Source organism: Oncorhynchus clarkii, chromosome 28 (assembly GCF_045791955.1).
Source record: "Oncorhynchus clarkii lewisi isolate Uvic-CL-2024 chromosome 28, UVic_Ocla_1.0, whole genome shotgun sequence".
NCBI classification, from domain to species: domain Eukaryota; kingdom Metazoa; phylum Chordata; class Actinopteri; order Salmoniformes; family Salmonidae; genus Oncorhynchus; species Oncorhynchus clarkii.
The window spans coordinates 33,645,952-33,663,521 of NC_092174.1; the positions used below are offsets into that span (position 1 = coordinate 33,645,952).

The 17,570-nt window shown below is 42.5% G+C and overlaps 1 protein-coding gene across 1 annotated transcript in view; it reads right to left on the reverse strand.

Annotated features, from left to right (window-relative positions):
- LOC139386762 (protein SGT1 homolog) overlaps window positions 1-17,493 on the reverse strand; it is a 38,648-nt gene extending 21,155 nt beyond the window's left edge. Inside the window, exons 1-5 of the mRNA XM_071132574.1 lie at window positions 17,469-17,493; window positions 15,969-16,038; window positions 15,415-15,485; window positions 10,531-10,559; window positions 1-58 (exon numbers count right to left, since the gene is read on the reverse strand). The exon at window positions 1-58 is cut by the window's left edge and continues 50 nt beyond it. Coding sequence (XP_070988675.1) covers window positions 1-58; window positions 10,531-10,559; window positions 15,415-15,485; window positions 15,969-16,038; window positions 17,469-17,493 — 253 coding nt within the window. The remainder of the gene's footprint in view (window positions 59-10,530; window positions 10,560-15,414; window positions 15,486-15,968; window positions 16,039-17,468) is intronic.
- Between the last annotated feature and the right edge of the window lie 77 nt (window positions 17,494-17,570).

Here is a 17,570-nt window from a genome sequence, read left to right on the forward strand (position 1 = left end):
GCAGCCTCATGTTCAAGCTGAAGTCATCCCCTGAAGGAAGCTTCACCACAGCCGACAACTAAAGAGAGAGATACACACAATTATAAAACACACACCTCTTTTTATAGTGGGGTGGGGGTCGAGGACTGTTTCGTCAAATTCACTCTGAGGGGTTTAGTGCTGGTCTGAAATCAGTTGGGCTTTCTTTCTTGGATTGGGGATTTAGACTTAGATCTAGGAACAGTTTACCCTCCCTGAGTTTACAGGCACCCCTGAGGGCCTAGCTGTGGGAGTGAGTGAGCGTGTATGTATGAAGGCACATGTGCCCATAGCAGTGCCTCTGGAGGAAAAGCCCCTAGCCATCTTATTACCCATAATAACACCTCCCCTACTGTTCTCACAACCACAGAAAGAGAGAGTGGGAAAGGGCAGAGAGAAGGGAGGGGTGCGAGATGTGGACTTGGAATCAGGCCCCTCTGTGTGTTTCAGAGGGAGCCCTGCTCTACTGTAACGGGACCTCAGGGGACACAACAACCCCCTATTTTACTGCTGTACAGCTGTGTGCGCACACAAGCCCTACTCAGCCTCTGGGCGAATGACTCCCCTCTGAATGACTCCCCTGAAATCTTTCATTTCAGATCCAGAACATCCATTACTCCTCATCTCCATCTCATTTAAACCCAAATCATTCAATTACAGCACAGATACAACACTATGCCCATACTTCAAATTAATTCAATGTTATCTACACCACCGCCGCAAACAGACTAATTTTAACGTCAATAAGATGAGAAATAAAGACATGCTAGGGACAGCTTCTTCCTCAGCAACTATACAGGGCTACTAGTACTCTGGCAGCTTGGAACTGTACTTCTCTCCTCAAGAGCCCCTTACACTGATGTGTGTGTGCGTGTATATTAACTCAAAAAAAGAAACGTCCTCCCACTGTCAACTGCGTTTATTTTCAGCAAACTTAACATGTGTAAATATTTGTATGAACATAACAAGATTCAACAACTGAGACATAAACTGACCAAGTTCCACAGACATGTGACTAACAGAAATTAAATAATGTGTCCCTGAACAAAGGGGGGGGGGGGTGGTCAAAATCAAAAGTAACAGTCAGTATCTGGTGTGGCCACCAGCTGCATTAAGTACTGCAGTGCATCTCCTCCTCATGGACAGCACCAGATATGCAAGATCCTGCTGTATGTTACACCACTCTTCCACCAAGGCACCTGCAAGATCCCAGACATTTCTGTGGGGGGGGGGAGAGTGGCCCTAGCCCTCACCCTCCAATCCAACAGGTCCAAGACGTGAGAACCAGGCTCTTCGCTGGCCATGGCAGAACACTGTCTTGCAGAAAATCACACACAGAACGAGCAGTATGGCTGGTGGCATTGTCATGTCAGGATGAGCCGGCAGGAAGGGTACCACATGAGGGAGGAGGATGTCTTCCCTGTAATGCACAGCTTTGAGATTGCCTGCAATGACAACTAGCTCAGTCTGATGATGCTGTGACACACCGCCCCAGACCATGACGGACCCTCCACCTGCAAATCGATCCCGCTCCAGAGTACAGGCCTTGGTGTAACGCTCTTTCCTTCGACGATAAACGCAAATCCGACCATCACCCCTGGTGAGACAAAACTGCGACTCGTCAGTAAAGATAACTTTTTACCAGTCCTGTCTGGTTCAGCGACGGTGGGTTTGTGCCCATAGGTGACGTTGTTGCTGGTGATGTAAGGCAGGTCCTCACCAGACAACAGGCCTACAAGCCCTCAGTCCAGCCTCTCTCAGCCTATTGTTGACACAGTCTGAGCACTGATGGAGAGATTGTGCATTCCTGGTGTAACTCGGGCAGTTGTTGCCATCCTGTACCTGACCCGCAGGTGTGAAGTTCGGATGTACCAATCCTGTGCAGGTGTTGATACACGTGGTCTGCCACTGCGAGAACGATCAGCTGTCCGTCCTGTCTCTCTGTAGCGCTGTCTTAAGCTTCTCAGTACGGACATTGCAATTTATTGCCCTGGCCACATCTGCAGTCCTCATGCCTACATGCAGCATGTCTAAGGCACGTTCACGCAGATGAGCAGGGACCCTGGGCATCTTTCTTTTGGTTTTTCAGAGTCAGTAGAAAGGTCTCTTTAGTGTCCTAAGTTTTCATAACTCTGACCTTAATTTCCTACCGTCTGTAAGCTGTTAGTGTCTTAAGGAGAGGTATATCTATAATTCCATGTGTATAACTTGTATTTTCATCTACATTTATGATGAGTATTTCTGTTGAATCGATGTGGCTATGCAAAATCACTGGATATTTTTGGAACTAGTGAACAATATAAAATACATTTTTTTATATAAATATGAACTTTATCAAACAAAACATACATGTATTGTGTAACATGAAGTCCTATGAGTTTCATCTGATGAAGATCATCAAAGGTTAGTGATGAAGTTTTATCTCTATTTGTGCTTTTTGTGACTCCTCTCTTTGTCTGGAAAAGTGTTTTTCTGTGGCTTGGTGGTGACCTAACATGATAGTTTGTGGTGCTTTCGCTGTAAATTTGAAATCGGACACTGTGGTGGGATTAACAACAAGATTACCTTTAAAACGGTATAAGATACATGTATGTTTAAGGAATTTTAATTATGAGATTTCAGTTGTTTTGAATTTGGCGCCCTGCACTTTCACTGGCTGTTGTCATATCGATCCCGTTAATGGGATTGTAGCCATAAGAAGTTTTAACCTGTCTAGGAACGTTCCGCTTGCGAAATTCAATCAACAGAAATCTCATAATTCAAAATTCTCAAACATACAAGTATTAGACACCATTTTAAAGATACAATTCTCATTAATCCAACCACAGTGCCCGATTTCAAAAAAAGCTTTTCGGCGAAAGCAGAACATATCATTACGTTAGGTCAGCAACTAGTCACAGAAAGCATACAGCGATTTTCAACCAAAGAGAGAAGTCACAAAAAGCAGAAAAAGAGATCAAATTAATCACTAACCTTTGATATTCTTCATCAGATGACACTCCCGGGACAACATGTTACACAATACTTGTATGTTTTGTTCGGTCAAGTTCATATTTATATCCAAAAACCTCAGTTTACATTTGGCTTTGCCTCCAAAACATCCCGTGAATTTGCACAGAGCGACATCAATTCACAGAAAGGCTCATAATAAACATTGATAAAAGATACAAGTGTTATTCACAGAATTAAAGATATACTTCTCCTTAATGCAACTGCTGTGTCAGATTTCAAAAAAGCAAACCATGCAATAATCTGAGTACGGCGCTCAGAGACCAACACAACCCAAAAAGATATCCGCCATGTTGGAGTCAACAGAAGTCAGAAATAGCATTATAAATATTCACTTACCTTTGATGATCTTCATCAGAATGCACTCCCAGGAATCCCAGTTCCACAATAAATGTTTGATTTGTTCCATAAAGTCCATAATTTATATCCAAATAACTCCTTTTGGTTTGCGCGTTCAGTACACAATCTAAACTCAAGATGCGCGGGCAGGTCCAGGCAAAAGTTCAGACGAAAAGTCATGTGAAATGCGCGTGACCAGGAAATGGCTTTCTGCCAGTAACCTGACTCATTCAGCTCTTATTCAGCCCCACAACACAGTAGAAGCCTCATTCAAGTTTCTAAAGACGGTTGACATCTAGTGGAAGCCCAACTTCAACCATATCCCACTGTGAATTCAATAGGGGCTGGGTTGAAAATCGACCAACCTCAGATTTCTCACTTCCTGTTTGGATTTCTTCTCAGGTTTTTGCCTGCCATATGAGTTCTTTTATACTCACAGACATCATTCAAACAGTTTTAGAAACTTCAGAGTGTTTTCTATAATATGCAACATCCACACTGAGCTAGTTTATGTGTCGGAGGGCTAGGGTCAGCCTGTTATATCTGGAGTATTTATCCTGTCTTATCCGGTGTCCTGTGTGAATTTAAGTATACTCTCTCAATTAGCAACTGGGACTGAGGAGCAGGCCGTTTACTCTGGCTACTCAATACTGTCCCTGCAGCCATAAGAAGTTAACGACCATTCCACAGGTGCAAGTTCATTAATTGTTTATGGGTCATTGAACAAGCATGGGAAACAGTGTTTTAACCATTTACAAAGAAGATCTGATAAAACTTGGGAGTTTTATGAATTATCTTTGAAAGACAGGGTCCTGAAAAAGGGACGTTTCTCTTTTTGCTGAGTTTATCTGACACAATTCTGTGTGTGTCCCGTGCTTGTTTATATTTGTGTGTGACTATGTGTGTGTGTACCTGTCTGTTGTCGAAATTGACGATAACACCATCCTTGGGAGCATTTTTCACCATGATGGTGACGATGACCTGGGAGTCTATCTGGTACCAGTCGTGTCTGAGGAAGTACACACACACACTTAGTACAGGTTGGCCCTGAAGTGTAAGATCAAGTTATCCTACCTTCCTGCATATATAATGAGTCCCAAATGGCCCCTATTCCCTATGTAGTGCACTACTTTTGACCAGGCACCATAGGGCTCTGGCCAAAACTACAATCACGTATATCCTACCAACGGGACATTAAAAACTGTAATATCTTATGTTTCACTGAGTCGTGGCTGAACGACGACATGAATAACATACAGCTGGCGGGTTAAACACTGTATCGGCAGGATAGAACAGCAGCCTCTGGAAAGACAAGGGGTGGCGAGCTATGTATATTTGTAAACAACAGCTGGTCCACGATATCTAAGGAAGTCTCGAGGTTTTGCTCACCTGAGATAAAGTATCTCATGATAAGCTGTAGAATACACTATCTACCTAGAGAGTTTTCCACCACAAACCGATGTGGTGTACCACCATAAACCGTTGCTGGCACTAAGACCGCACTCAATGAGCTGTAGTTGGCCATAAGCAAACAGGAAAAGACTTATCCAGGAGGTGGCACACCTAGTGGCCGGGACTTTATTGCAGGCAAACTTAAATCAGTTTTACCTAATTTCTACCAGCATGTTGAATGTGCAACCAGGGGTAAAGAACCCCCCACCTTTACTGCACACACACACACAGACGTGTACAAAGCTCTCCCTCGCCCTCCATTTTGCAAATCTGACCATAATGATATCCTCCTGACTCCTGCTTACAAGCAAAAATTAAAGCAGGAAACACCAGTGACTCAGTCAATAAAAAAAAAGTGGTCAGATGAAGCAGATGCTATACTACAGGACTGTTTTGCGAGCACAGACTGGAATATGTTCTGGGATTCTTCTGATGCCATTGAGGAGTACACCACATCAGTCACTGGCTTCCTCAATAAATGCATCGATGAAGTCATCCCCACAGTGACTGCGCGTACAAACTCCAACCAGAAGCCATGGATTACAGGCAACATCCACACTGAGCTAGTTTATGTGTCGGAGGGCTGAGGTCAGCCTGCTATATCTGGAGTATTTATCCTGTCTTATCCGGTGTCCTGTGTGAATTTAAGTATACTCTCTCTAATTCACTCTCTCTTCCTTTCTTTCTCTCTCTCTCTCGGAGGACCTGAGCCCTAGGACCATGCCTCAGGACTACCTGGCCTGGTGACTCCTTGCTGTCCCCAGTCCACCTGGCCGTGCTGCTGCTCCAGTTTCAACTGTTCTGCCTGTAGCTATGGAACCCTTACCTGTTCACCGGATGTGCTACCTGTCCCAGACCTGCTGTTTTCAACTCTCTAGAGACAGCAGGAGCGGTAGAGATACTCTGAATGATTGGCTATAAAAAGCCAACTGACATTTACTCTTGAGGTGATGACCTGATGTACCCTCGATAACCACTGTGATTATTATTATTTGACCCTGCTGGTCATCTATGAACATCTTGGCCATGTTCTGTTATAATCTCCACCCGGCACAGCCAGAAGAGGACTGGCCACCTCTCATAGCCTGGTTCCTCTCTAGGTTTCTTCCTAGGTTCTGGTCTTTATAAGGAGTTTTTCCTAGCCACCGTGCTTCTACACCTGCATTGCTTGCTGTTTGGAGTTTTATGCTGGGTTTCTGTACAGCACTTTGAGATACAGTGGGGAGAACAAGTATTTGATACACTGCCGATTTTGCAGGTTTTCCTACTTACAAAGCATGTAGAGGTCTGAAATTATTATCATAGGTACACTTCAACTATGAGAGACAGAATCTAAAACAAAAATCCAGAAAATCACATTGTATGATTTTTAAGTAATTAATTTGCATTTTATTGCATGACATAATTATTTGATACATCAGAAAAGCAGGACTTAATATTTGGTACAGAAACCTTTGTTTAAAATTACAGAGATCATACGTTTACTGTAGTTCCTGACCAGGTTTGCACACACTGCAGCAGGGATTTTGGCCCACTCCTCCATACAGACCTTCTCCAGATCCTTCAGGTTTCATGGCTGTCACTGGGCAATACGGACTTTCAGCTCCCTCCAAAGATGTTCTATTGGGTTCAGGTCTGGAGACTGGCTAGGCCACTCCAGGACCTTGAGATTCTTCTTACAGAGCCACTCCTTAGTTGCCCTGGCTGTGTGTTTCGGTTCGTTGTCATGCTGGAAGACCTAGCCACGACCCATCTTCAATGCTCTTACTGAGGGAAGGAGGTTGTTGGCCAAGATCTCGCGATACATGGCCCATCCATCCTCCCCTCAATACGGTGCAGTCGCCCTGTCCCCTTTGCAGAAAAGCATCCCCAAAGAATGATGTTTCCACCTCCATGCTTCAGGGTTGGGATGGTGTTCTTGGGGTTGCACTCATACTTCGTCTTCCTCCAAACATGGCGAGTGCAGTTTAGACCAGATAGCTCTATTTTTGTCTCATGAGACCACATGACCTTCTCCCATTCCTCCTCTGGATCATCCAGATGGTCATTGGCAAACTTCAGACTGGCCTGGACATGCGCTGGCTTGAGCAGGGGGACCTTGCGTGCACTGCAGGATTTTAATCCATGACTACGTAGTGTGTTACTAATGGTTTGCTTTGAGACTGTGGTCCCAGCTCTCTTCAGGTCATTGACCAGGTCCTGCCGTGTAGTTCTGGGCTGATCCCTCACCTTCCTCATGATCATTGATGCCCCACGAAGTCAGATCTTGCATGGAGCCGCAAATCGAGGGTGACTGACCTTCATCTTGAACTTCTTCCATTTTCGAATAATTGCGCCAAAAGTTGTTGCCTTCTCACCAAGCTGCTTGCCTATTGTTCTGTAGCCCATCCCAGCCTTGTGCAGTTCTACAATTTTATCCCTGATGTCCTTACACCCTCTCTGGTCTTGGCCATTGTGGAGAGGTTGGAGTCTGTTTGATTGAGTGTGTGGACAGGTGTCTTTTATACAGGTAACAAGTTCAAGCAGGTGCAGTTAATACAGGTAAATAGTGGAGAACAGGAGGGCTTCTTAAAGAAAAACTAACAGGTCAGTGAGAGCCAGAATTCTTACTGGTTGGTAGGTGATCAAATACTTGTGTCATGCAATAAAATGCAAATTAATTACTTTAAAAAAATCACACAATGTGATTTTCTGGATTTTTGTTTTAGATTCCGTCTCTCACAGTTGAAGTGTACCTATGATAAAAATTACAGACATCTACATGCTTTGTAAGTAGGAACTGCTCGGCCTCCGACCACAAGGCACTATAGAGGGCAGTACGTACGGCCCAGTACATCACTGGGGCCAAGCTTCCTGCCATCCAGGACCTCTATAGCAGGCGGTGTCAGAGGAAGGCCCTGAAAATTGTCAAAGCCTCCAGCCACCATAGACTGTTCCCTCTGCTACCGCACGGAAAGCTGTACCGGAGTGCCAAGTCTAGGTCGAAGAGGCTTCTAAACAGCTTCTACCCCCAAGCCATAAGGCTCCTGAACATTCATCAAATGGCTACCCAGACTATTTGCATTGCCTGCCCCCCCCACCCCTTTTACGCTGCTGCTACTCTGTTATTATCTATGCAAAGTCACTTTAATAACTCTACCTACACGTACATATTACCTCAACTAACCGGTACCCCCTGTATTAGGGATGCACGATATATCAGGGAAGATATCGGAATCTGACAATATTAGCTTAAAATGCAAACATCGGTATCGATGTCTAGTTTAACGCCGATGTGCAAAACCGATGTCAAAGCTGACGTGCATACCTATATAACATGACATAATGACGCCATGTAAAATGTTGCGCTACATAGCATTCCTAACCTAGCCCACAATGTCTGCTGTGTGGATCGAGCAGTCAACAAGTCGAGCAGTCATTTGAAGGAGTAAGAAAATATCAGAGAGACAACTCAAATGCGAAATCCATTAAAGCCAAGATAATGGAATTCATTGTCCTTGACAATCAACAGTTCTCTGTCGTGGGTGATGTTGGCTTTTGCAGACTCGTCAAGCACTGGTACACACTACCAAGTCCGCTATTTTTCCAGAAGTTTCCCTACCAGAGTTACACAGTAATAGCGTCACTGCTGTTAGCTTCACGGCATACATACAATGGAACGCCGTTTAGGTCTTTGCGTGTCAAGAAATATACAGCAGCACCGTCAAAAAAATTATGCCATACTTTTATTTTGAAGGCTAACCGCAAAGTCCACTATTGTGGCTAATCCTTATTGTGGCTAGCTTCACATTGATGGCTCCGACCACCATTAATCAAATAAGAACTGCCTTATAAATTAGGGTTATTTTAGATGACAACATCTAAAATGACACCTAGCAGATTGTCGTGTTGCTATGTTTTTGGGGAAGAACATTGTTTACATCCATCAATAGGTTATTATTATGTTGACTGGTAAATGGGGACATGCATAAATGCCAACAAAATAACTTTTTGGTCAATGTGGTGTGTGTGTGTGTGCAACCTTTATTTAACTAGGCAAGTCAGTTACGAACAAATTCTTATTTACAATGACGGCCTACCCCAGACGATGCTGGGCCAATTGTGGGCCGATGGGACTCCCAAACCCGATGGGACTCCCAATCACGGCCGGGTGTGATACAGCCTGGATTCGAACCAGGGACTGTAGGGACGCCACTTACACTGAGATGCAGTGCCTTCAACCGCAGCATCCATGTGCCTGTGTGTTAACTATTTCACTGTACTAGAATGCTTAAAAGGCCCCTAAAATATAAAATATCAGTATAGGGTTTTTCTGGCAAGGAAAATATTGCATATCGGCCAAAAATATCATATCGGTGCATCACTACCCTACAGTGCCTTGCGAAAGTATTCAAACATAAAGATATAAAACTGTATTTTTTTGTGAAGAATCAACAACAAGTGGGACACAATCATGAAGTGGAACAACATTTATTGGATATTTCAAATAGCCAAATACAGGACCATTCTGGAAGAAAACCTGATGGAGTCTGCAAAAGACCTGAGACTGGGACGGGGATTTGTCTTCCAATAAGACAATGATCCAAAACATAAAGCAAAATCTACAATGGAATGGTTCAAAAATAAACATATCCAGGTGTTAGAATGGCCAAGTCAAAGTCCGGACCTGAATCCAATCGAGAATCTGTGGAAAGAACTGAAAACTGCTGTTCACAAATGCTCTCCCTCCAACCTCACTGAGCTCAAGCTGTTTTGCAAGGAGGAATGGGAAAAAATTTCAGTCTCTCGATGTGCAAAACTGATAGAGACATACCCCAAGCGACTTACAGCTGTAATCGCAGCAAAAGGTGGCGCTACAAAGTTTTAACTTAAGGGGGCTGAATAATTTTGCATGCCCAATTTTTCAGTTTTTGATTTGTTAAAAAAGTTTGAAATATCCAATAAATGTCGTTCCACTTCATGATTGTGTCCCACTTGTTGTTGATTCTTCACAAAAAAATACAGTTTTATATCTTTATGTTTGAAGCCTGAAATGTGGCAAAAGGTCGCAAAGTTCAAGGGGGCCGAATACTTTCGCAAGGCACTGTATATATAGCCTCGTTATTGTCATTTTACTGCTGCTCTTTAATTATTTGTTATATATTTTTGGAGGGGTATTTTTCTTAAAACTGTATTGTTGGTTAAGGGCTTCTAAGTAAGCATTTCACTAAGGTGTTGTATTCGGCGCATGTGACAAATACAATTTTATTAGAAAATTAGTGCACTATAGAGAATAGGGGGATATATGGAATACAACCATGAAGTATACTTACTTGATGTGTGGTGTCTGCTGTGGCATCCAGGCATCCCAGGAAAAGAGAGAACGTTTAAAGAAAGAGACAGGGCTTACTGGATGTGCTCACTCTAGCAATTAGAACAGAATAAGTAAGGTTTGGAAAGCTGGGAACAACAGTGCCCCCATGAGGCGGAGAGTGGAACTGAATGTCAGAAAAAACTGTATACAGTCATTCGTTTTACGTTGGTTGATTTATTTCAGTTTGAAAATACACACAATATAACATAAATAAAAATTGCAACATTTCCAGGGATAGCACAATAAAGAAAATGACTTATTTCCATTGTGGCCCTTTTGCATGGTGCAATACTTACATAGATTCAGGCAATGGTACAGAGATAGATAGAATAATTGTAGGAAGACCCGTTAGCACTCACCTTATTCTCGTTTCCTTTCTGATTCGCCGCTGCAAGGGACAGGAAACAGAATGTTACAGTCAAACAGTTTTAAATTACCCATACATTAACCGAACAGAGGAACACACAAACACGCGCAAGAAAGCGCCACAGACACACACCTCCCTGACATCGCAGAGGCAGTTTGTTTGCCAGTCCATCTACACCTATTCAAACCTCAATGTATTTACCAGTTATGTCTGTTATAATATTCACTGCTTTCATTAGAGAGAGAAGAGGCAGAGGGAGGCGTGTGTGAGTGATATCGCCATGTGCACACCACGTTTTGATGTGAGTGGGGGAGTCAAACAGAAGCGGACTGGCGGTAAGCACTGTCACTATACACATGAAAGAGACAGGAGGTAACTCACAGGGTAAGGCCAGCTCATGGCAACAGACGACTGAGGTGTGTGTGTGTGCATTGAATATGTGTCGTTTTTAATCTGTTTGAAGACGTATTATCCGTGTGTGTGTGTGTATGTATGTATATTTTGTTATGATGGGAGGGGGTCACATGGCTGTTTTGAACGCGAGCCCAACACCCCATGGATGTGTGCGTGTGTAACTGTGTGGATGTTTACTGGGGTTGATCTGAGGCAAGGCACCTCTCCCCCACCCACCACCCCAGACAAATGCACTGTACTGCCCGCCTGTCCAACATCACTACTCTGGACGGCTCGGACTTAGAATATGTGAAAAACTACAAATACCTAGGTGTCTGGTTAGACTGTAAACTCTCCTTCCAGACTCACATCAAACATCTCCAATTCAAAGTTAAATCTAGAATTGGCTTCCTATTTAGCAACAAAGCCTCCTTCACTCATGCTGCCAAACATACCCTTGTAAAACTGACCATCCTACCAATCCTCGACTTCGGCGATGTCTTTTACAAAATAGCCTCCAATAACCTACTCAATAAATTGGATGCAGTCTATCACAGTGCCATCCGTTTTGTCACCAAAGCCCCATATACTACCCACCACTGCGACCTGTACGCTCTCGTTGGCTGGCCCTCGCTTCATACTCATCGCCAAACCCACTGGCTCCAGGTCATCTACAAGACCCTGCTAGGTAAAGTCCCCCCTTATCTCAGCTCGCTGGTCACAATAGCATCACCCACCTGTAACACACGCTCCAGCAGGTATATCTCTCTAGTCACCCCCAAAACCAATTCTTCCTTTGGCCGCCTCTCCTTCCAGTTCTCTGCTGCCAATGACTGGAACGAACTACAAAAATCTCTGAAACTGGAAACACTTATCTCCCTCACTAGCTTTAAGCACCGGCTGTCAGAGCAGCTCACAGATTACTGCACCTGTACATAGCCCATCTATAATTTAGCCCAAACAACTACCTCTTTCCCTACTGTATTTATTTAGCTCTTTTGCACCCCATTATTTCTATCTCTACTTTGCACATTCTTCCACTGCAAATCTACCATTCCAGTGTTTTACTTGCTATATTGCATTTACTTCACCACCATGGCCTTTTTTTGCCTTTACCTCCCTTATCTCACCTCATTTGCTCACATTGTATATAGACTTATTTTTCTACTGTATGTCTCAGTCAATATTATTGACTGTATGTTTGTTTTACTCCATGTGTAACTCTGTGTTGTTGTATGTGTCGAACTGCTTTGCTTTATCTTGGCCAGGTCGCAATTGTAAATGAGAACTTGTTCTCAACTGGCCTACCTGGTTAAATAAAGGCGAAAAAAAAACGGTGATCCAAACAGGCTGTTTAAACCCTTTGAGACGACAACCACAGACACACACAGCTTCTCTAATGATGAGTTTAGTTAGTACAGTGATACAATTCAGATAGAGGTGGGAGATGGGCCTGTGGCTAGGCTTTAGATGGTGGTTGAGCTAAGAGAACAGATCCTACTTACACGCCCATCATCTCCTGACAGCGTTTGAGCCACGTTCAGAAAGTGTCATCTGAACCTGTGGAGCAGATAGTCTGAACACTGTGTTCTCCTATCTCACCCAGTTGGAACACAACTACTGCAGGCAGAATCTACACACAGCCACTTACACTTCTGTACATTTGACCAGAATGGAAGGTGCATCCAATACAGTTAATATTCCTATCAGAGGCCAAAGGCTGTTACTATTAGGGATGTGCAGCTCTCCTTTCATGAATGATTCGATATGCATCTAAATGCATGGTCTCCGATACAATACAGGAACAACACTTTTTAGTTTGTGTGTCAATAGTGTGTGTAGCCACCAGAGCTGAGCAATTGGGCAGACTGAGCATCTACCACCCAACTATCAAATTAGGAATGTATGCTTTTTGTCCCCCAACTTTTTAAAATCTGAAACCACCATCACCCACTGATTAACTTCATTTTTGCAGACTGAAAAAACTAGTACTACGTCAATATCTTGGCATTTAGCCAATTAACATAAAGCAGCTATGGATTTTACCTGTCTTGAAAGTGAATGGTTTAGACTGTTTGTAATTTTACAGGAACTCTCCCTAACGAGAAATGATTGGTCTTTTATAAAATTACCCTGTTCATGTAAAAATGACCAATTACACGGACTGTTAAAAGCAAAAGTAGCAAAACTATTTCTTATGGTGACTCTAAATACAATCTGAATGATTGAAAACCCCAATCAGCAATTGGATGCGAGTTGCTTTCCTCTCTGGTAGGCTATACAACTCCAGTAAAAAACAATTGTCTACATTTGTTAACAAGGACCCAGCAAAATACATAGGCTTCATTAGCTGAGTGACAACCTATGACTTGACATTGTCAAAAGTCATTTTACAAGCATCTGAATGCTGGTGCCAGATGTACGAATACCCTATTAGAACAGGGATAGGCCTACCTCCCATTGAGCAGCTCTTTTCCCCACACAGCTGTTATCTGACAGTCATACGCAGTTACATGTATAAAAGTTGGATAGGCTACTAAACTAAAGGAGGAAGCATCCGTTCAGTCACAACAGTTAAAAGGTATTTTACGAATAAACAAAACAGTGAAACAGAAATGTGTAATATTTGAATCGGTTTTCTGAGCAATGCATACTTCATTTGGATTGGTTCAAACCAATGCACTTAAACATTAGAACCGGGGGCCGATGCGTATCGGTGAATTGTTACATACCGAGTTACTATACATTTCTAACACCAACAATATCTTACGGTTTTAGATCTACAGTAGCAGTCAAAAGTTTGGACACTCATTAGCCACTTATTCAAGAGTTTGATTTTTTTAAACTATTTTCTACATTGTAGAATAATGGTTAAGACAAAAAAAACTATGAAATAACACATATGGAATCATGTAGTAAGCAAAAAAAGTGTTAAACAAATCAAAATATATTTTATATTTGAGATTCTTCAAAGTAGCCACCCTTTGTCTTGATATCTTTGCACTCTTGGCATTCTCTCAACCAGCTTCATTAGGAATGCTTTTGCAACAGTCTTGAAGAAGTTCCCACATATGTTGAGCACTTGTTGGCTGCTTTTCCTTCACTCTGCAGTCCAACTCATCCCAAACCATCTCAATTGGGTTGAGGTCGGGTGATTGCAGAGGCCAGGTCATCTGATGCAGCACTCCATCACTCTCCTTATTGGTCAAATAACCCTTACACAGCTTGGAGGTGTGTTATGGTTCATTGTCCTGTTAAAAAACAAAATGATACTCCCACTAATCGCAAAACAGATGGGATGGCATATCACTGCAGAATCCTGGGTTAAAATTGCTGGTTAAGTGTGGCTTGAATTCTAAATAAATCACAGAGTCACCAGCAAAGCACCCCCACACCTCCTCCTCCATGCTTCACAGTGGGAACAACACATGCAGAGATCATCCGTTCACCTACTCTGCGTCTCACGAAGACACGGCGGTTGGAACCAGAAATGTCAAATTTGGACTCATTTCATTAGACAGATTTCCACCGGTCTAATGTCCATTGCTAGTGTTTCTTGGACCAAGCAAGTCTCTTCTTACTGGTGTCCTTTAGTAGTCGTTACTTTGCAGCAATTGGACCAAAAAGGCCTGATTCACACAGTCTCCTCTGAACATTTGATGTTGAGATGTGTCTGTTACTTGAACTCTGTGAAGCATTTATTTGGGCTGCAAAAACTGGTAACTCTAATGAACTTATCCTCTGCAGCAGAGGTAACTCTGGGTCTTCCTTTCCTGTGGCGGTCCTCATGAGAGCCAATTTCATAGCGCTTTATGTTTTTAGGCAATTGCACTTGAAGAAACTTTCAAAGTTCTTGAAATTTTCCATATTGACTGACCTTCATGTCTTAAAGTAATGATGGACTGTCAGTTCTCTTTGCTTATTTGAGCTGTTCTTGCCATAATATGGACTTGGACTTTTACAAAATAGGGCTATCTTCTGTGTACCACCCCTACCTTGACACAACGGATTGGCTCAAACGCATTAAGAATGAAATTCCACAAATTAACTTTTAACAAGGCACACTTGTTAATTGGAATGCATTCCATGTGACCACCTCATGAAGCTGGTTGAGAGAATGCCAAGAGTGTGAAAAGCTGTCATCAAGACAAAGGGTGGCTACATTGAAGAATCTCAAATATAAAATAAATGTTGATTTGTTGAACACTTTTTTGGTTACTACAAAATTCCATGTGTGTTATTTCATAGTTTTGATGTATTCACTATTATTATACAATATAGAAAATAGTAAAAATAAAGAAAAACCCTTGAATGAATAGGTGTGTCCAAACGTTTGACTGGTACTGTACATGACGTGTCTAAGGATAGGGGTAAGGGGCGATTTGAGATTTAGGGATTAGGGGAAGGTGTTAGTGGAAGGGTGTAGGTGCTGAAATGGAACCAGGCCCCTGTGCCCTCCAATTGTCCCCTCAGCAGGCCTCACCATCCAGGCTGTGTCCCTTCGTGAAGGCAGCATGTGACACCTCAAAGTGGTTCAGGTGGTCCTCTGCCATTCTGAAGGGAGGGAGACAGGGGCAGGCTTGTTATCAGTAACAGATAGAAACTCAAGTAAAAACTGACACCAATTTAAGTTTGACATATATAATGATTTAAGGAGGATGTGGAGTGGCAGGGTTCATGCACATTTTAACAGATGGAATATCATGCCTACTCCATGACTTAACCAAATGTCCATGACCAAGAATTGGTGGCGTCTCTATGTACGTATAAAAAAAAGTAAGCAGAACGTGGCATTGACACTGGGAGGTTACTCTCTGATCCCATGTACCATCTCCTGATGTTGTACAAGGCACTTAACCCCCCCACAGTCACAGAAATAAAGTCAGACAGACATTCCTGCCAGAAAATACACAAGCTGCAAAAGTAAATGCATGTCAACTCAGCTATCATGGGCTAGGGCCAAATTGCACACATACCCTGTTCTCATGAAGGCAATGGAATGCCTTCATCATCAGATATACAGTAGGTAAGTCTTACCCCATTCTCATGAAGGCAAGAAGAAGGCTGGGGTTGAGCTGCTGGGATTTCTTGGCATTGTTGACAGCTCCTGTAGAGACAGACAGACACACACACGAGAAACATAGCTTAAGTTTCTGAAGCAAAGACAAAAATATAGAACTAACAGAAGACAATCACTTTAATTAAATTATTCAAAATCTCAGAAAATCAGTAAAGAAAGGTTGGATTTTATCAAAAGCTAGAGCAGTGAAATGCTTATTTACAAGCCCGTAATCAACAATACTTTAAGAAGATGCAAGGAGGATTGGGGTTAGGGTCTGACTGATAGCAGTACTTTAGGGTTAAGTTTGGGTAAGATGTTGGGGGTTAGGATAAGAGACTTACAGCTGTAGTTTTTCAGTTGAAGGTGGGCGTAGGCTCGTTGGCAGAACCATTCTGCATTGTCAGAGTGTCCTTCCAAGGCTTCATTCAGTTCCTGTGGGACAATTTCAGCGTCATCAAATAGGCAAGTTTGGGGTCAATTGAATTAAATTCCCAAGATACATATGTTTATGAGCACTAGCGAAGGTTGACTGTTGTTTGGATACATGTTCATGTTCCCAACAACTTAACCTGGCTTTCTGCACAAAATCTACACTTACATTAGCTAGCTAGCTATAATAAAGTGTGATGACAGGTGGTTAGCCACTTAGCTAACTATGCTGGTTAGATTTCTTGTCCAAGCGGTTAGGCAACTGCTGTAAAAAAAAGTTACATATCACTACTGGAGTTGAGCAACAACTATTTTCAGACAAAAATAATTTGGTAGTGTGGCTAGCTAACTGTAGTTAACTTAGTTTCTAAATGTAACGTTAGCACAACATTAGCTTGAGTCACTAATACGTTGCCTAGCTATACACTTTTCACCTTTATTTAACCAGGTAGGCCAGTTGAGAACAAGTTCTCATTTACAACTGCGACCTGGCCAAGATAAAGCAAAGCAGTGCGACAAAAACAACACAGAGTTACATATAAACAAACGTACAGTCAGTAACACCACAGAAAAATATATGTACAGTGTGTGTGCAAATGTAGAAGAGTAGGGAGGTAAGGCAATAAATAGGCCATAGAGGCGAAATAATTACAATTTAGCATTAACACTGGAGTGATAGATGTGCAAGTAGAGATACTGGGGTGCAAAAGAGCAATATGGGGTTGAGGTTATTGAAAACATTTAAAATCCCCAGACTATTTAGTTATCAAGAATAATGCATTTTACTTTCAGTTAAACTAGCTCATTCTAGTTTGACAGATAGTTGGCTAGAAAGTTAGTCAGTTAGGTAACATTGGCTATCCAGCTAACGTAAACTCACCCCAATCCGTACAAATGTGCGCAACCGCAACATTCAAACGAGGCTACAAAGAAAACTAATGGGACTGTGTTGACGTCAAAATCGGGGGTGTGAACTACGTTTCTATTCAAGCGTTGATCGACATAGTACTCTATAGTATTGGAGTAAAAGTTGAAAAAAAACTGACCCTCCGTTACATCTTGATGTGTCATGTCGTAACATACAGCACGTATAAAGCAACTATTTCTGTCTTACAATCTCTCTCCACCAGGTGTAGCACTTCTATCAT